This window comes from Patagioenas fasciata, chromosome 7 (assembly GCF_037038585.1).
Source record: "Patagioenas fasciata isolate bPatFas1 chromosome 7, bPatFas1.hap1, whole genome shotgun sequence".
NCBI classification, from domain to species: domain Eukaryota; kingdom Metazoa; phylum Chordata; class Aves; order Columbiformes; family Columbidae; genus Patagioenas; species Patagioenas fasciata.
The window spans coordinates 25,268,676-25,288,574 of record NC_092526.1 but is presented as its reverse complement, the minus strand read 5'-3'; the positions used below and the strand labels follow the sequence as shown (position 1 = coordinate 25,288,574).

The 19,899-nt window shown below is 36.7% G+C and overlaps 1 protein-coding gene across 6 annotated transcripts in view; it reads left to right on the top strand.

The window, feature by feature from the left end:
* Window positions 1-19,126, top strand: part of SESTD1 (SEC14 and spectrin domain containing 1) — a 58,643-nt gene extending 39,517 nt beyond the window's left edge. For 5 of the 6 annotated variants that reach the window (XM_065840693.2, XM_065840689.2, XM_065840690.2 and 2 more), the window contains 10 exons: window positions 147-358; window positions 3,896-4,018; window positions 7,374-7,568; window positions 8,260-8,374; window positions 9,448-9,607; window positions 12,166-12,247; window positions 12,560-12,682; window positions 13,878-14,069; window positions 15,968-16,089; window positions 18,374-19,126. In XM_065840693.2, the coding sequence (XP_065696765.1) occupies window positions 147-358; window positions 3,896-4,018; window positions 7,374-7,568; window positions 8,260-8,374; window positions 9,448-9,607; window positions 12,166-12,247; window positions 12,560-12,682; window positions 13,878-14,069; window positions 15,968-16,089; window positions 18,374-18,503 (1,454 nt within the window). In that variant the 3' untranslated portion in view covers window positions 18,504-19,126. The remainder of the gene's footprint in view (window positions 1-146; window positions 359-3,895; window positions 4,019-7,373; window positions 7,569-8,259; window positions 8,375-9,447; window positions 9,608-12,165; window positions 12,248-12,559; window positions 12,683-13,877; window positions 14,070-15,967; window positions 16,090-18,373) is intronic. The other variant, XM_071811149.1, reaches the window with a different exon arrangement.
* Window positions 19,127-19,899: the final 773 nt, after the last annotated feature.

The window sequence follows — 19,899 nt, the reverse complement described above, 5'->3', positions numbered from 1 at the left end:
ACTGTGGCCAGTGGGCCCAATGCATGAAAGATAATTAGCTGCAAAAGCACACCACCAGATGGTCTAAAAGCAGGTGTGCTTACTCTTCGTTTTTGTGCTTGTTTTTTGAATCTAAATTAACCACATCATTATGTATATTCTTAAAGGTCATGAGTTGCTATCTGAGCTACAGCAGCGTCGATTCAATGGTTCGGATGGAGGGTTGTCCTGGTCTCCCATGGATGATGAACTCCTTGCTCAGCCACAAGTGATGAAGCTGCTCGACTCGCTCAGAGAGCAGTACACCCGCTACCAAGAAGTTTGCCGACAGCGTAGCAAGCGCACGCAGCTCGAGGAGATTCAGCAGAAGGTGATGCAGGTAAGCCTGGCGTTGTTCTGGAATACTGTGAGGCAGAGATTTGAGTTCAAGTCCCTAGCTGCGTTTCCTGCAAAACTGAGACTCACAGGTGAGAGCTTCACACCTGTTTTCACTCCTCAGTCTGCAACGTGCTACTTGCACTTCTTGCTTTACATTGTGACTCCCAGAGTGGCTTTCCAAAGGCTGCTCTGATACATGGGGGTAATTAGAAATGTGATCGCTTGCTGAAGAATGCTCATGTTGTCCCTTTGCTGCTTACCATGCCAGTGCATTGCTCAACCTGTTGGTAAAGAGAGGAAGAAGCACGAAGATAAGCCATTATTTATTCCTTTATTTGTCTGATGATTGGTATTTTAACTGAGTTACAGCGATAAAATTTTGTGTATTTCAAGGATACTCTGACAAGAATGAATAGAAATGTTCCTAATCAATTGTGTGCTAAAAGTTGCATTGTACTGGTTTGGTCCTCTGGAAACAGGCATGTAATTAGCACTTTTAACATTTTCTTTGCAGAGTGTCAGTAGAGAAAATTAAGGAAAGAATTAATTTATTCCTCTTGGGTTTATTACTTGCAATTAGATTTATATATTTTTAAACTTCTGTATAGTTTGACTATGGAGAAAATGCAATGGATATTACTCTTGACCTTTCAACATTGACATTTTTAATGCATGAGAGGCACAAATCAAGTACTTGTACTTCACAACATTTGAGATATCAGGAAAGATAAAAACTAATCAGTCTACTGAGGAAATAATTTTCATGTATGTAGTCATTCAGATTATGACAGAAAATGTAAAAAGCAAATGTAATCTTCTGGTATGTTGAGCTGGAAATAATTAAAACTATGTAAGACATTAAAATAGTACTATATGGAACATATTAGTATGGTTGTTGCTATAATCATGTGAGGTTTTTTTCTGTGTTGTAGTGTTGAATAAGACGTCTGATCGAAATGAAATTTATACTTTCACAAACTGCTGTTGTTAATGCATTTAAATAGACTTGTTTACTGGGTCAGGAGGCACATTTTGCAATATTTTTATTAGAAATAGTTATTTGTTTGCTCTGTCTGCACTATGGATGCAACATAGTAAGTAAGCTGGGTTGCAGTACACACGAAAAAAGCTTTTACCTGTTTTACCAAGCTAGTCAGTTTTTATAACGTGCGTTTACAAGCTCTCTAAATGGCATATAAATGTATGGGGAAAAACTTACTAAATCTAGAAATTGATTTAGTTTCCTTTTGGTTTATGGGAGAAAATTAGGCTAATGGAGGAAAGAAAGAAGACAGTGACGGACTGGAGGCAAAGTGCCATGGCATTTATTTTGCTAAAATGAACAGAAGTTGCAGTGTAACATGCTTGCAGTATTTGCAGTTGGCACGGGTGTGTACATAGAAAGGTTTTCCCTTGTGTTGCTGATGGTTTTTTAAAGTGTTTTGATTTCCTGTTAGCTTTCATTACCATTACATTCCTATTTTTTTCTTTGTATAGCTTCTTATATTGCAACCACTACTGGTTTGCTTTTGTCTTCCTGTTTCGTATTCAGTATTTGCTACTTCTGCTGTCTGTGAACTGCGTAGTTCTTACTCCTGTCTGAAAGCCCTCTTATTTGTATCTCTTCCCTTGTGCCTTCAGTATCCTACCTTCTCTTTTAAACTACCACTCTCACTTGTATTTCGTAGTTTTCTTTCCCTTTCCTTCATCTTTCATTCTACAGTGTAAAGATGACAATGATTTCCAGATGTTTTCTGATGAACAGCTCTGCTACTCAGACTGCTGGTGAGCAATGCTGCATGCTATAATAGGTTCTAGCTTTGTTCCTCCTTAGGCAGAGGTGTTAATTACTATTTTTCTGATCTTATTTCACAGAAATTAATGTCAGGTCTTGCAGAAGTCTAGTCATTAGCCATTTTAAAATGTTTTATGAAAAAAAAAATCACTTCTTCCTGCAGATCCCCTAGTGGCTCTTCTCAGTTCAAGTATATATCACAAAAGAGCAGCCATGTGCTAAGCTAAGCAGTCTCAGAGGCAATACAGTGGTTGCTGGAAACTTATAATGGGGAGGTGGTCTTGGCCAGTGAGAGCACTGCTCAGTGGTGGTCCTGCACACTGCTTCACACTTGCACAAAACCTCTTGTTTCCAAATCTGAGTTTTCCAGGCCACACTGAGGTAACGGGGACATCTGAGTGCCCTCGCATGTGGCTGCATTCCCTGTTTCCCCAGCAGCAGCTGTGCGGGGTGCTGAGCACCACAGGAAGTTTCTCTCTAAACAAAAAGAACTTAGAACTGTAGAGTCTTTGCCCTAGAAATCAGAAAAGTAAGAAAGGCTCAGGATGCTTTTGCAGTATATGCTCTGAAACAGTGCTGGGGGGAATGTGAAAAAAGGACGTGGAAAGATACAGATGTGATGACTAAAAGGTGGGGTGAGTTGAGTAAACTTCCGTAACAGTGATGGTCGTTCATGTTGACTGCTGCGGTGCAGCCTCGCAGCATGAGGAAAATGGTCCCATTAGTCTCTTTTTCCTTTGTCGTTATGGTGTTACATTGTGTATTGTATTATATTTCAGGAAAAGCTGTGCGAAGCTGTTCTGTCATCTTTGTTTGAACAAAAATTTGAACAAAGAGAGGAAGCTGGCTTCCTATGCTTTTTCATTAAGGTTCAGAATGTGGGGGGTATTCCTGTATTTTCTTACTTCTGGACTCCAGTAGTAAGTGACTTTTGCACTAGGTTTCATTATGGCTGTCTCTGTTTTCTAGATATTTAAGAATTTATCATAACACTTTGACATAGACATCATCTGGTAATTCAAATGTGTATAAGGAGACCAAAACTTGAGATACTCTGCTTTTAGTAATATTAATATTAAATGAAACAGTTTCTAAAGAATAATTGTAATAATCATCAAAGAAATCAACTACTGAAGTCCAAAATTGTATTGCCGTGACCATACAAATATTTTTTCAAAGGCAGATCCCATGAGATGTGGCCATTAAGTCTCTGTAAGAGGCTTCTGTTATTTGAATAGAGTAAATTGAAAGACATAAATATATTAAATGCGAACCTCTTGTGTAAATTTAGATTTGGAATATATATATATCCTGCACTTGAGTGTTAATATATTCAACAAAATGAAAAAACTCCCAGGTATGAGTGCACTGTTATTCGCTTAGACAAAAAAAATAAATTCTTGTTTGAACATGAGAGGTCTGTTATCAAGAAACTTGTGGTTTAAGCTGTTTTATTCACAGAGATATGAATGACAAGTATGTATGTGACTGATCTTTTGCTCGCGGCCACCTGCTTTCGTGGAGCTGACAGGCTAATAAGGTTAATGAAAAGTAGTTTCTACCTAAAGCTTTTGAAGATGTGAATGGATTCAACAAGAAGACTTCTCCAAATCCTGAGATTTCTTTTTCATAAACGTATACTTACCTTCAAATATTTCTGCTTATGTTACAAAATTCTTCTTAGAACAGTTTTCTTGTAATTGATTTGCTACTGTATTTTTGTCATCTTTATCATACTGACAGGTAGTCAATTGGCTTGAAGGACCTGGATCGGAACAGCTGAGAACCCAGTGGGGAATAGGTGATTCAATTAGAGCTTCACAAGCTTTGCAACAGAAACACGAAGAGATTGAGAGTCAACACAGTGTGAGATTTCCCATACCCTTTTGAAATAGCAAAATAATTCTAAGTACACACAGTTATGAGCAATGTATTTTGGTTATAAGTATCCAGGAATTTTGCATAGTGCATGATTTTGTTGGTTACAGACTAAAGTACCTGAGCAGTTTGAGAACTTAATATGGTAATTATATGTACATGTTATTTGTTTTTGTTTCCCATGTAGAAAAATACTGATTTCCACCTATGATTTTGTGTGGATTTATTACATTATAGCAGTTCTTAAATTCTCATGTCAAGAAGGAGTAGTAAATTTCCTTTTTCGTCCCTGCCAAAATGGCTGAGAAGTCCTGTACTTCTCAGGTGCATAAGTTAATACTTTTGTCTTTATTAAATTACGTTTACCAGAACCTGAAACTGACATAATATTTTAATTGATCAATTGATCTATACATAGTCTTGATCTATAGTTTATGTTCATAATGAAATCTTAGAGACTGTTTTGTAAGCGTACTGACCTGATGCCTTTGCCGCTCATTTTGAAGTCTTCCTAAAGTTCAGCGGAATTTTGCCATCCATCAGATGATTAACTATAACTGGGATATTGAATACTCAGTGTTCACAAAGGGAGTGTTGCTCACAGTGCTTTTCCTCTTTTCTGACTTACCTTGATGTAGACATTGACAATTCTCTCCACTTTTCCTAAGTTCCCTTTACAGTCAAGGCAAAGAAAATAGTAACTGGGTTATAATTTTGCTAATGTAATTTACAAAAAACAGACAACCCAAACCTTTAGTCTAAGAAACACTGCGCCTTAGACTACACCATTTCTGTTGACTGCATCTCTGCTCAGTACAGTTTCCTTGCTCAGGTGCAGAAGTGTGTGGTTTAGGTGTCTGTGTTTGGTCAAGTGAATCCTATCTCCTCTGTCTTCTTGTTGCTTTAAGCTCTTCAAGCAATTTTCTACTCTGAAAACCAGTAGCTTGTGAAGTGTAAAACAGCTTACAGTTAGAATCCTAATTGGAAACAAACAAACAAAAATCATCCCCTGCCTACTTCATTTGTAAAAATATTTTTGAATATCTTTCAGTCATATTAGCACTTCAAACTGAAAAGAGAAAACAAGAATTAATATACTTTGTACTCATTTGGATATCTAGCAGAGAGAACTATGCTTTAACTGGGGCTAAATATGGCCCCTGAAATCATTGAAATCCCACGGAAGTCTGCAGGCCAGACTGCTGTTTGCTCATCACTAAAGCCCTGACGAGGTGGAACGCTGCTTGCTTCTTATGTGCTAGTGGGAGTTTGTAGGAAAAAAGCAGTCAGAGAAATTATTTTCAATTTTATACCGAAAGAAGTAATTGGGACACGAATGGCCTACCTTAAATTTATATACCTATTTATAAATTGAAACAGTTTTTTTTACAACAGCACTGGAAAAATGTGCTTTGACTTTTTCTTTGATTTTTGAACATCTCATAATAGCTGAGTGTGCTCTTCCTCTTTTGTTATTTTCCTATTTTTTTTCTCTCTTAATAATTGAATTGGCAGCATATAAGCTTGCTTCGTTTCATCATCTCGTATTTATTGTTGATGATACTACTTGTATTTTGAAGATACTTGCAAAAATACTTTCTTTGTTTTAAAGATAGGTTTTTTTTTTTTTAGTTCAATATACTCTGGAGTGAAAAAATAATTTTCTTAGGGTAGTTTTCTGTTTTGGCTTGTTTGTTTTGTTTTCTTTTTGTGGTTTCATTTTCTGACTGTTTTATTCATGAGTAATATACTAGAGATGTTATTTTTGAGCCAATGTTGGCTGTTTCTCCATGGTTTTGAGCTGTCACGTACAGCTGTGCCTGACTTTCCCATATGGAAATGATCAGGAACACACTTTTTATATCTGGTTTGCCAGTCTCTTAATTTCACTGACAGCTTGATCAAAATCAGTGACTGCAGCTGTTATACTTTAATGCTAAAAATAAAACCTAAAAATTTTTAATCTAGATTTTTGTTTGACTTCTCATATTATAGTTGACTTGTCACACTCAATAAGCTAAATTTGTATGTTCAGTGTCTAAAGGTAATAACAAGAGTTAAGTTGTGTAAACTGAGTTTATTGGACCTATATACCTGTAGTACATGTGTGACAATGGAAGATGTTTCCATATTATGTCATCTACCCCTCTTGGGGTAGATGAGTGATTTATCCTGCTCTTAAATTTTTGGCTGATTGCTGATTTAACTTTCTCATTACTTTTTTTCCTTCCTTGAATCTTTTCATACTCTGTTTCTTTCTGTGAGCAGATGGTAGAAGTGGCTTTGGGTAAAAAAGAAAAAACATCAGAATGTAGATATTTATACTCTATATTTTGCATGCTTAGTAAATGAATGATGCAAAAGCTGAAGGCATGATTTAAAAAAAAATTCAAACATCCCAGTAGGAGTGTGACAAGAATACTAATTAAAACAGATATTTTAGGCCAATAGATGGTGCTATTCCATAGCATTAGAAATGCACAGGACATTTGAAGGTCACTTTACTGTAGGCCAAAATAAAAGCTGTTAAACAAACATGTTTTCCTTTACAGGCATCTCAATCATGCAAGATGTGAATGTAATCTTGATGTATCTAGTCGTTTTTATATCTCCCAAAATTGTTAAATATTTGAACTATTTTCTTTTGTAAATACACCACTGTGACAACATAACTAATGCCTATGGATGTACTCAGAAATCAAAGCATTTGAAAAACAAATCTACACGTTTTGAATTGAGTAGTATAAAGCTTTACTTAAATAAGAAACAAGGATCGGTCTGAAATTTCTGTATGTGATACTCTATCCATAAGATAGAGGTTACTTCCACTTTGTCAACAATAATATTTTTTCTAAATGTTTTAAGAAAATTATTGCTGATTTAAATCATGTCACTGAAAGTAACACCTAGATAGTCTCATGAACAGCTTTTTGTGATAGCTTACCACTTGGCAAATAATCTGCTTCAGTAGGGCACTATAGGCATGTAAGCATTCGAAATCTATTTTAAAACTATGGAATTCCTCTGTTGGTTCAGTAAAATAGCGTGAGTGGGAGTTTGTCCTTGGAGCTGGTAGCCATGGCTCGTAATCTTCCCATCTTTCTGCACGGCTTTTTTATATGACAGTACATATATTAAAATGTACTGAGCATTTTTTGAGTTGATTGGCAATTAGGAATGCTTTTTCTTCCTGTGTGAGACTTCATAATCATAGTGTAAGCTGTAATAAGTCCCGTCTAAAATCTGATTATTTATTAGGCTGCAGTTAGGTATATGCCATTTTAAGAGAATCATAGAATTATGTTTGGTATAATTTTAATGCTTAATTTTCTTGTGTTTGCAGGAGTGGTTTGCTGTTTATGTTGAGCTTAATCAGCAGATCGCAGCTCTTCTAAATGCAGGGGATGAGGAAGACCTTGTGGAATTGAAAGCATTGCAGCAACAGCTGAGTGATGTGTGTTACCGGCAGGCCAGTCAGCTGGAATTTAGGCAGAATCTATTACAAGCAGCACTTGAATTCCACAGTGTTGCCCAGGATGTAAGTTTTTCTTTTTAACATTTCACAGGCTCACTTGTTAATACATTATTGCCTTAACATTCTAAATGTTCAATATGTTGGAAACAATTTTGGGGGGTGGGGGAGATATAATGTCATTTAGAAAATGCCGTAAGTCTTCATTTACCATAACTGAAATACTGAGAGGATGGATTTCCCCTTTTTTAGCAGTGAAGTGCTTTGTAATAAGTCTAATATTTCAATAGCTTTTGAAATAAAATGTTTACTAGTCAAAAAGTTGCTCTTCCCCCCGTGTTCTTTTTTTGTTTTTGTTTTGTGGGGGTTTTTTGTTTTGTTTCTGGTTTGGTTTTTTGGGGGAGTGTTTGGTTTTTTTGTTTGGGTTTTTTTGTTAGTTTTTGTTTAATTAGAGGCATATGCATTAATTGAACTGCAATTTGGTATACTTTTTGTAGTTTCTTTTTTAAATTGGCATTTATTCCTTTCCTATACTTGTCTAAAAAAAAAAGAAATCTTGGCTTTTCCTCTTCTCCCCATCTAAAAATGTCTGCTCTTGGAATTTTATAGGCAGATGGGTCGTTCCATCTTTCATCTTGACTTTCATTTCCTGTAGATGCAAATAGAAGGCAAACATTTAGAAGAAGATTGCAGGCCCAGCCATCTGAAGCTCAAACTTCTTTTTAAATATCACCATTTCTGTTGTTTTTTGTTTTAGTTGTCTCAGCAATTGGATGGCTTACTAGGAATGTTGTGTGTAGATGTAGCACCAGCAGATGGAGCATCAATTCAACAGACTTTAAAACTACTTGAAGAGAAATTGAAAAGTGTTGGTGAGCAAAATATTTCTGCATTTCAGATACACACATTCTAATGAATGCATGACAGGAATAAAAACATCAATCTCACCACCCCTTTTAAAAAAAGACAGCAGAAAAAAAATCTCTCTCTTCTGATTCCTAGCCAAGTAATACTCCACCTAACTACCTTAGTAGTTCTATCTGGCAAAATGACCTGGAAATGTTTTATTGGAAATGTTTTCCATATAATATGTATTTGTTATATACCATTACTGTGCATTTTGTCTGTAAACAAACTTTTTGCCCCTCACTAATCATCCTTAGTATCTTGGGAATACAGTGCCTACATGATCTTTTTGTCTGCAGAACTGACCCCTTGATGATTAAGGTTGTTATCCACTCATTTTTAGAATGTTTGTACTGAGTATTTTGCAGTAGCTTTGAAAATGTATGTTAATAAATGGCATGTTTAAGGTGGTTGCACTGTCAAATACGTAGAATAGCTTATTTCAGTTAGAAGGCCTAATCCGATATGTTGTAGGAGAAATCTTTGAAGCAAAATCATATATGGTAGAAGTAGTTTTGATTGGAATATAACAGTTTGATATGTAAACTAGATTTTCTTTAGGAAAACAGGTAGTCGAGCTGACAAATAATACATGTAACATGACATTCTAAGGGTTCGCATATTTCAGTATAGAAAAATGCATCGGCCATATCAGATTTAGTATAAAGTAGTAACTTTTGCCAGCTATGGAAGAACATTTAACCTATAACTGCTTAGCAATGATAAATATTTTAAGTGTTGTAGATGAAAGACGTTAATTAACTATTTATATGCTGAGAAGTTAATACTCAGTGACAGCTTTTTTTCCTTTTCTTGTTATCTGCTAGGTTGTAAAATAGCAAAGCCTTAGCTCTTTGGTAATATAGACAAATGGTCATTCAAATTTAAAAGTTGGAAAGGGCAGTGAAAGTTACATACGTCCTTTTCACTTTCCAGCCTTCCATCTTAGATCCTGTTGTATTTCATCTCTCTCCTTTGAGGGAAAAAAAATAAAGAATTCATAAAGGTGACCATTTACTTTTTTTCTTTCTTTCTTTAGACTTAGGCTTGCAAGGCTTGCGTGAGAAAGGTCAAAGTCTTCTTGATCAGATATCTAATCAGGCATCCTGGGCCTATGGAAAAGATGTGACCATTGAAAACAAAGAAAATGTGGACCATATCCAAGGAGTGATGGAAGACATGCAGCTTAGAAAACAAAGGTAGTAACAGCTCTAGTTATTAGGATTTTCATGGGCTGATAGATCACTTTATATAGGTAGATATTTTTTAAGAGACCATTTTGATTTCTTTTTAGTTAAGAAATGTACTACAACTATAATTTACATTCGTGGTGTATTTAAATGTGTCAGAAGCTTCTCTACCTAGTCCGTTGTAGCATATTTCTAAATCCAAGCACCTTCTGTATTTCGGTACAGGATGGAGTATTTGAGTGCTTTCCTGTACTTTTAAATGGTCAAGGCTTATGTATTCCTTTTCTATGGAGTTATGGAATGGATGCAAGAGGCATATGTTAGCAATTTGATACAGAAGGTATAGTAAGACTACGGTATTTATCGTGGCTCTAAAATTATGTATTATGTTCAGACTTGTTTATCCTCTTCACGACTCCTGTCCTTTGAACATGTCATTTTCAGCCCTGAAGATAGGAAGATAGATGTCAGGGGAACAGAGTACAAAATGCAGGCAGAGTTTGGTTTTCAAAATGTGTATTTTTGTGAGTTTTGAAAAAAGATCATGTGGGGAATTAAGTTTTAGTAGGGAAAAATGCTGCTGTGAGTTTAATTTGCAAAAAGGATGGTTTTTGCCATCATCTTCTTCCTCCAAGACTACTTATTGTTTTTTATTAAAGATGTAGTAGTGCTGGGTTGACTCTAGTACTGGCTTTTTTCTACTCAACAGTGTGAAATAATCAGATGCTGTTGCTCATTATTACTGCTGCAACCCCCAAGACAATGAAGTACTCTCTGTAGAAAGTACCTGAACTTTGAGGGCAATGGCCGAACAAAAAGGTGCCTCTGGGGAACAACAAGGTCGAATGAGCATCAAATTGTTCATTTTAGGAATTAATTCTACCACTCACTAATTCTTTTCTTCGAGTAAGAAGCGCTGTGTTTTGGTAACACTTAGAGAAAGTAGTGTTTAAAGTATGTCCTCTGAATCCCATTTACTTGAGGAGCACTTTTGTTTAGAGGGCCAGCTGCGAAGAGCTGTAGAGGGCCATGCATCACTGTACAATAAAATGGCAGCTAGAATTCAGTACTGAAGAAAGAAATGCACGAGTGAAGGAAAAATTATATATACATAGTAGTGGACTCTGAACCAGCTGTTGGAAACCTTTTGCAAAAATTGCTTTAATGTTCAGTCATACTGTGAGAAGCAAGCAGAACACTAGGGATTATTGGGAAAGGAATAGAAAACTAAAAGGAAAATGTGTTGTGCCACTGTATGGATTTGTAGTCCATTTCTGTTTTAAGTGTTACACAAATCTGGTCCCTGTTTGCAGAAGGGACATAGAATTATGAGAAGTCAATTGAAGGATCAAAAAAGTCGATAAAATGTTCAGACAAAGATATGAAGCAGCTTCCAGATGATGAACGATTAAACAAGGTTCATCATTGTGGATGAGACACGAAAAAGTACAATAAAGACCACCATCAGTAGCATTTAATAGTAATTTTTGCAACACTATTTTTTTTCCAATTATTTTGAATGTTTCTCATTATTTATATACACATGTAGTATAATGTTTATTTCTAGTGGCATTTTGCTGCTTTAGTTACGCTTTTGGAACCCAAAAACTATTTTCCTGTGTTATTGGACCAATAAATTTCCTTTCTGTAAGCATTACAGCACTACAGGCCATGTTACAAAGTGCAGCACGCTAACAAAATGTTCTCTGGAAGTGCTTATGTTTGCAACCAGTTTGAAAGAACAGATCTGTGCATACCATCTTTTGCATTCACTTACAGTGCTGTTGTTGACATTAGTAATTCCATTTGCACTGGACAGGAGTTTGAATATTGTTGTCTACTTAGGAGGCTCTGAAATTGAAGTGGAAAGGTCATTCTGCTGAATGTGTTAGCTTAGCTCTTGCTGTGGAAAGAAAAGAACTTTCAATACTTTTTTTTTAATTCTAGTTAGAGAAAGGACTGCAAAATGTGCTTAATTGAGAACACGAGCAGTAGGGTTAGATTTTATATGAACAGGAATTTTAAATGCTTTCTGACAGGTCATAACAAAGGACATAATTTTAAGGGTTCAATTATTACAATCTTTCGCTGAAAAGGGAAGATGAATTAACATATTTTAAATAGTCCTCATTTTATTCACTCAGAAAACTTCACCAATAGCTCACAGTACAATTCAGAATTATGCCAGGTTTAAGCCAGCTTTCACCTAGACTTCAGTAAGATAAAATCTGTCTTAGCTGTGTGAGCCTCTGTGCAGCAAATCTTACCAGTGCAACAAGGCAAGGAACCTGCAGTGCTGCTAGAGCCCTTGTAGCTGCTGCTGGTGTTACTATCTATAGCTTAGCTGCATCAGAAGTCTTGAGGATCGTGATTCCCATGGGTTGTAGTGCTTGCTTCTATTTATTGTATGTTTCTTCTTGCTATGCGAGTCTTTATGTATTTTAGCCAAGCTAAGCAGCACAAAAATGCTTTAATCACCTTTTAATGAACGCTTGCATCTTAATGTTGCTCACTGAAAAAGTTGTGAAACTCAGAGTGTGTTGTGTCTTTCTGTGCTACTGTTTAAGGTGTGAGGATATGGTGGATGTGCGGCGACTGAAGATGCTTCAGATGGTACAGTTATTTAAATGCGAAGAGGATGCTGCTCAGGTATGGAAATGCCTACAGAATTTCATCATTCTGGTCTTTGCAGTCCACTGGTTAAATTTATGGGTGTTGATAGCTGTGCAGTTTTTTGTCACTTTCAAATGTAGCTTTATTTAGTGAATTTGTGTAGTGAAAATAAAGGATGTGGCTGAAAATAATGTATTGGGTGACTGCATACATGATGTATCAGTTTGTAATATTTCTTTTAAGTTTTTCTGTATCCGAAGTATATGCTAATACTGAAGTCACCTCACTATTCTGGATTAATTTACTTTTAATTTACTAGTTTTTATTCTTTGAACTTCTGTTTTTAAGGCAGTAGAATGGTTAAGTGAACTGTTGGATGCGCTGCTGAAGACACACATCCGATTGGGAGATGATGCTCAAGAAACAAAAGTTTTACTGGAGAAACATCGAAAGTTTGTTGACGTTGCACAGGTGAAATTATTTTTTTAGCAATATGGGGTTTGTACAGTTTCAGAAGATCTCCTAAATCGAATTGGTACTTACATGGACAATTATGGAACAGCTGTTGCTAGTAGTCTTAATGGTTGCCTCAATGCTTGAATGAAGAAATTGTGATTGCTGAAATTGGTGATGAGCCTAATGAGATTTTTTTGAAGTGATGCTGCAGTTCACTACCTTAGTTTATCTGCTTCATATAAGCAATGCAGACAGCAAAACAAAGTTCACATTGACTTTCTTAAAAGGCATATATTTCGAACAGTCTTTATAGCGACTTCTGAAGGACTGCAATAAAATACTGAAATGTGGATGAGCCACTGAGTTTCAATCTGTTTTGTGCTGTACTTGGTGAAACAGAGCCTTCTTTCTGTTGGTTTTCCAGATAGAGTTGACTGTCCTGATAGAGTCTGATCGTCCTGCTCGTAGAAGGTTTGGCTCTAGCAGAGTTAGCGGTTGAACAGAACAGACAGCTTTAATTCTTGACTCGTACAGCAGGATTCGTTAGTTGGCTGTTTAAGAATCTACTGAAATTCACTGATGCCAGAGGCCATGTTTGCACACCTGTTTGCAAGTCTTGAATATGCAAACAGAAGCCAGGTACATGTGAAAGAATTTCACTGAAGAATAGAAAGGGTATAAGCTGGGCCCTTTTCAGGTGCTTTTTCTGGAATGTTTAACTCAAACTTGACAATAAACAGATGTGATGTTTTTCAAATTGTACCTGCTAGACTGGAACTGATTTTTCTCTTTTGATTAATTCGAACTGACAGTGACAAGAGGGCATTGCTGTTGCAGTGGTGTGCCACAACGCACCTGGATGCTGGGTGACCACAAACGTTGTGACAGTGAAGTCAGTGAGAGTATCATCTTAGCAGTAGATAGCAAGTACTTCATGTAAGATCCAAGCAGCTCTTTGAAATTATTTAGGAAGCTCTGTTCTTTTGCCAGTGTGAAGACCAGACAACAGGGTGCTGCTTTTTTTTTTTTTTTTCTGAGGAGCAAAAGCACTGTTATAATTATAATTTTGTTCATACTTCAGCAGCATTTTCAAGTAGACCAGATCAGTTCAATATACTTTGTGGACCTAAACTGAGGAGCTTTCATAAACTTGTCTGCTATGTGCAGAGATACTACATGTACTTCCTTTCCCATTCCCTCCAACTTTTAGAGTACTTATGATTATGGAAGACAGTTACTGCAGGCAACTGTTGTCCTGTGCCAGTCCCTGCGATGCACTTCAAGGTCCTCAGGGGACACTCTTCCAAGACTTAACAGAGTGTGGAAACAGTTTACAGTAACTTCTGAAGAAAGAGTACACAGGTTGGAAACAGCTGTTGCATTTCATTCAAGTGCTGAAAAGGTGAGTGTTGTGTTTTTAAGAAGAAAAATTTATTATCAGAATTTAAGCAAAGAGAATGCAAGAAAAATGAACCTGTCAGTGTGTATTTCCCTAAGTATTGAAAAAAGCGGAAGAAGAATTCAAGTGTGTTTTTTCCAAATGTTAATTTCAATGCTTAATGCAATTATTGCTTGCATACCTATGTTGGTATAGTGCCTGCTTAACAAAAAGGAGAACAGCAGCCCTGATGTTCAGCTGCATTGAGTTAGAGCTGGTGAGAATTCTTTTTGACTCTTCAGAGGGGAACTCTGATGGTTGATTGTGAAGAATTTTTGTGTGTTTTAGACTCTAATTATTCTCAAAGGCAAGGAATACTTCTTGATTTGTGTTTTGTGCAAGGTCTGACAAATAGCTATGGGGTTGTTTAAGATCTTTGGAGAGCTGAAAGGAGTATTGCCTTTTAAGCTGTCTGCATTTTGAATGAGGTATCCTTCTCACAAACTGTGTAAATGAAAGCAGCTCTCACTGGTTTCCATGCATGCTGTGTTGCTGCATGTTGTATTTTGCACTTGGAGAGTTTGAATATGCTTTCTTCAAAGCACACCTCTGCCTTGGTATGGTTTTCAGACTCCTGTAACCAAGTGTCTCACCACTGTGTCCAGCTGGACAATGCTAGAAACCACAGAGGAGGATGAGCAATCACCAACCTTAAAACGGATTGTTGCTATTCAGTAACAGCTTGCTGAAGGGGGGAATGTTAAGAGTTTTCAAATGCCTGAATTTGAGACAATGTCCATTAATGTACATCATGAGAGATGGGGTCTTTTCATCCAGGAACCATTTTTTTTCTGTGAAGAGATGCATTTTAGAAAAGCAATTTAGCATATGTATGTCTAATATTGACCAAAAATTGCGTGTAGCTAAAAAAGCCAACTTTGCACATGGTAAAAGAAAATGAATTAATTCTGTCATTGAAGGAAAACCTGGATGTAAAGTTAATTTGTATGCGTCTTCCATTTATTATTTTCTTGTTTGTATTAATGGAAGATACGTTGAGTTTGTATGCATTGGGACTTGATGGAGGTTCACAAAAGCAGAAATATATCATCTGTGCTGCCACGGGTGGCTGAAAGTTTTACCTGATAACAAATTAGAATTCAGTGGCTCACAAACTCCTGAGAGTACTGATTTTCTCAGTCCATATTATGAGCATTCTTTCATAATTGCAGTAGTTAATTGCTAGGTTTTTAGGCAACCATAAGTTTAAAAAAAAGTAAATGGCTGAAAAATAATGCTCTTGTTCAAAAATGTAATTCTTCTAGCACTATTGTGACATATTAATGAGTCTGTGAGGAAAATATGCTGTTAATATCCATGCTGCTTTGAAAAATGTAAGAAGTGGCAAAGGGAGAAGTGCAAGAAAATACAGAACTAAATACTAGCATTGGATCCCAATCTCATCTGGAAACGGCTGTATTCAGGCTTTTTTAACCCCACTTGTTCTATGCCATATGTGGATTTTAGTTGTGAATTGGCTTGTAAGGGGCCCTTTTGTTATCCATGTTTCTTCCATTTTACATTAATGTGTTGTATGTTTAATGATGCAGGTTACTATTTTTATGCATTTTATATTTGTTGCTGGAATATTGTCTGGCAAGACTATTTGTACTTTTTTTTCCCCCCTCTTAGAAGTAATGTAAAATGTTATGTACAAAACAGTGGTAGCCCTGAACTATCTTCTCAATGTAGCTTAATGGATATTTTCCTTTCTTGAACTATATGAATATTTCAGTTGATCTCATATCAATGTAGTAGGGAAGATGGTGAAAAAGCATTCACTTTGCCAGTTAATGACACTTGAAAAACTATGCAGTATCCCTTGTGTACTTTATTTTGCACTTCCCTATTTCTTTTAATAGATTTTGCAAGAAGGTCCAGAGCAGCCTGAAGCTTTTAGTGAAATGGAGCAATTTGATGAAATTGAAGCAGTTGGAAAATCGCTGTTGGACAGACTAACAGTGCCTGTAGTTTATCCCGATGGGTACGCAAAATATTTTTCTAATGCCTTCTGAATATGCTTTTGGTAAAGTTTCATAGTAGCCTCGTATGCAGAAGAATCCTGAATGCTTATTGCTGAAATGGAAAAGGCAGCGCAATAATACTCATTAGAAATTCTTTCCCATCTTTTCACAGAAAGCAGGCAGGTCTGATTTCAAACTTTCCAAAGACAACATGTCCACTTTTTCTAAGTAATGACTTTTTTGCCCTCAGTAATTACTATATTTATGCAGTCTTTACACTAGTAATGTCTGTAGAAGTAACAGAAGAATTACCAGTCCCAATCTCTTCTCCCTGAAAAAAAATACCAGATTAGAACCAGTGCATTTAAATAAATTTACATTTGATGTACTCAGGGGAAAAGCAAACAAACAAAAAAACAACCAACAAAACAACCAAAAAAACCAACAAGGCAACACTTCCTTCATGAGCTATTCATACTAATGTAAAATTGGTGGCCGTCTTGAGCTACAAAAGCAAATTTGGAATCTTAACCATAATAAAACTCAGTTTGCTGTTCAGTAAAATACACTTATCCATTGTGATGCTGAGCTTGTAGTTTATTTTTTCTACCTGGATATAACCAAGCCTTTGAACTAGTGTCTGGGTGTGTAGGATCTTGTGCAATTATGAATAAGATGTGAAATCAATGTTTTGAATTAGAGCCTGAAACTTTGAGATGGTATCAGGCAACTTCATTATGGGTTACCTGAAGTTGATCTCAAAAGTACCGTTAAAAGAAGCTGGTCATGAAAATTAATTTCCTGTCATCTTATTTGCAAAATACCATGCTCCCTATGCAGCATAGTTTCCTTCAATAAGGATTACTACCCATGAAGATGACCCTAGGCCTGAACTAGTAGTGATTTTTACTGCTCTTTCAGTAGTGTATTTGAAAATAGTGGTGGATTTTATAGCTGAAGGGGTGGGGACGGACCACAAACAACCAAGTGTGTTATGTTTGTTGAAGTAATTTGATATAACTGTTGTATAGCAGATTTTAGTGACCCGGTAAAAGTAGCGCCTGTTATTTATTCTTAAAATGGATGTAATTTGCAGATAAACTATTAAAGTAAAAAGAAATATTAGAATTTGGGAAAGCTCCCCATGAAAGAAGATGCTTGCCACACTTTGAGGTTTGAGTCTAATATAGTTCTTCTATAGCTATAGGTATATATACACCTGTATTTTAGATTAACTGACTGAATCCTGACATTTCAGCAGAGTTCTACATGTCCACCTTCTCAAAAGTGGAATCATAGCTGTCCTACATCCCAGGGTACCCTGTTCATCGTCCCTAGGCATTCTGGTTTGAAGCAGTTAACAAATAATTTGCAGAGAGTTCACTCATTAGTAGAAATGTTCTAAGAAATGTAGGAATACACAAAATGTCATAAAATGCTTGGAGGCATCTTCATCAGCCTCTTCACCACTTTAGACTTACATTAAGTATCTCCTTGGAAGTCCAGGTCACTGTTCGTTCTGCTCTTGGCTTCTGACCTGTGTCAGGAAAACCATCTGCTGGTGCTGTGATCCTGTGCTCAGCTGTGCAGTCTGTGGCCTTGGGAGTTCCCCGATCAAACCAGTCTGCTCCTGCGGCAAATCACTTCTGACTGCTTATGCCTGTCTCCTGACTCTGTCTGAAGTCTTTTGTCCTACCACCATTTCCAAAGTCTTCAGTGTCTGTGCTTTTTAATTAGACTTGATACCTGGTTTTCTTCTGAAACGTGTATTCTGTTCAAATCCTCCTTTTCCTGACAGCTTGGTTAGTGGTTTCCCTAACATATCAACCGTTCTTATATTTGAATGAGAGAAACACGTGCAGCCAGGTGTTCTTTTCAGTTTGAGGTGACATTATGTGACAGCATGTGGCTGACTTCACATACAGAGTCCTTCATTAATGCAGAAATTGTATAGCCTCAGAATTCAGATTTCCTGGGTTGTCACAGTACCTGAAACAGCCAGACTGACTTGGGGATAGCTGGAGAACAGCTGTAAAAAGTAGCATTAGGAAGTGTGTAGTTGCACTTATAAAACAGCACCCTGCTGTTGAGGAAACCTTTTGCATATTAAAAGGTCATTCAGTATTTGTAATGACCTCACCAAGGTCGTCTGTCAGGTCTCATCACTGAGTCTCCAAAGCCTTTTAAAGAGGAAAACGTGCCTATTTTTGTTACTGTCTTTGTGTTTCCTAGCGCCATTCACATGTATATTCATACACTGTCTTACTTTTCACTGGTAAGTCCTTGTGGGTTTTTTTCTTGTAGATCTGAGCAGTACTTTGGGAGCCCAAGTGATATGGCTTCTGCAGCAGAACACATCAGAGAGAAGATGAAGCTAGTTAGCCTGAAAAAGCAGCAGCTGAGACAACCAGAAGCCACTACCCCAGAGAGCTAATACTGACCCTTGTCTATGAATTCATAATAGGACTTCAGTTTGTAATCCAGCATGTTGTTTGCATATTACAGATTTTGGCATAATATATTAAAATGCATTTCACAGCCGTTATAAATCTCATCTTTTTTTCAAAGTAAATGTTCTCAGCATATTAACACTGTACATCTGTCAAGCCATAATTATTTAACATGCTATGAAACCATAGATTCCAAGTATCTTATGAAAAAGAACTGTAAACTTTGCACTGAAATTTGCTGTAAAGCTTTACCTGACCTGTCAGCTGCTTCTTGGTTAAACAGCTGATGCAAGCTTTGAATGGTGCTAATAAAAGTGTTAGGAGTTCCGTATTATGAAATTGTAGCTCTTTGCTTCTCCCTATGCCCAGGTGATGTAGTAATTTTAGACTGTAGGTAAAGTTCCTGCAGTGTAGGCAGTGGTGACCCTATAATTTTAATTTGAAATACTTAAAAAAACAAATCATTTTTATTGTGCCAGTATGCAACCTACCCATCAAATCTTTGATATATCAAATTCATTAAACAGATGTTTTCCTATTTGTATTGATAATGTATTAAGAGCTGTTTGTGCTTAATAAAAAATCATCTTTTAAAAATCTAATATAAGTTTGTTCTGGTCTGTATTCCTAAATGTCATCTGTGTTATATTTTTGTGAATAATGGTAGTAAAAATCATTGTTCCCCTGATATATTTACAAAATCTGTGGAATTTTTCTTATGAAATACTTTTTTAACAGACTGTAGCTATAAGGGGAACTGCTCTTGAACTATTAAGTGTGAGAGTCTGTTTTCTTACTTTCTGATAGCAGTAAGTACACAAAGGATGCTATGTACATTGAGTCAGTGTTGTTATAGTTTTATTCCTGTGTAAGACTGGTACATACCTCTTGTGCTTTTTTCTCTAAGTCTTGTGTCCCTTTTGTCACGGAGGCACCCCGAGGCTAATTTAAGGGACAACAGGGTCCAAAACAACTTTTATTAAACCGGTGAGAAACAGGGTTTTAGCACTCCAAAAGTGACTTAAATATAGGTTCGGGTATCAGTTGAGGAAAATTATTAATGGGCAGCAACTAATACAACAGGCGGTCCACAGAGCGCATGCACGTGGCTTCACCCAAAACAATGCCGGAACCACCGCCGAGTCCCAGAGGAGTACACACTTGCCTGAACACGGTGCGGGATTATTCTTAAAGAGATACAGGTAAAGCGTATGCTCATGATTCCGCGCGGGTAAATTTATAATACACTCGCAATTCTGCGAGGGTTAATTTACTTACATGTGCGAATGTGCACAGAATACTACACGTGCTTATGTGGAAACACGGGAGGAAAATACACTCACGATTGTGCGAGGATAGATTTATAATACCCTCGCAATT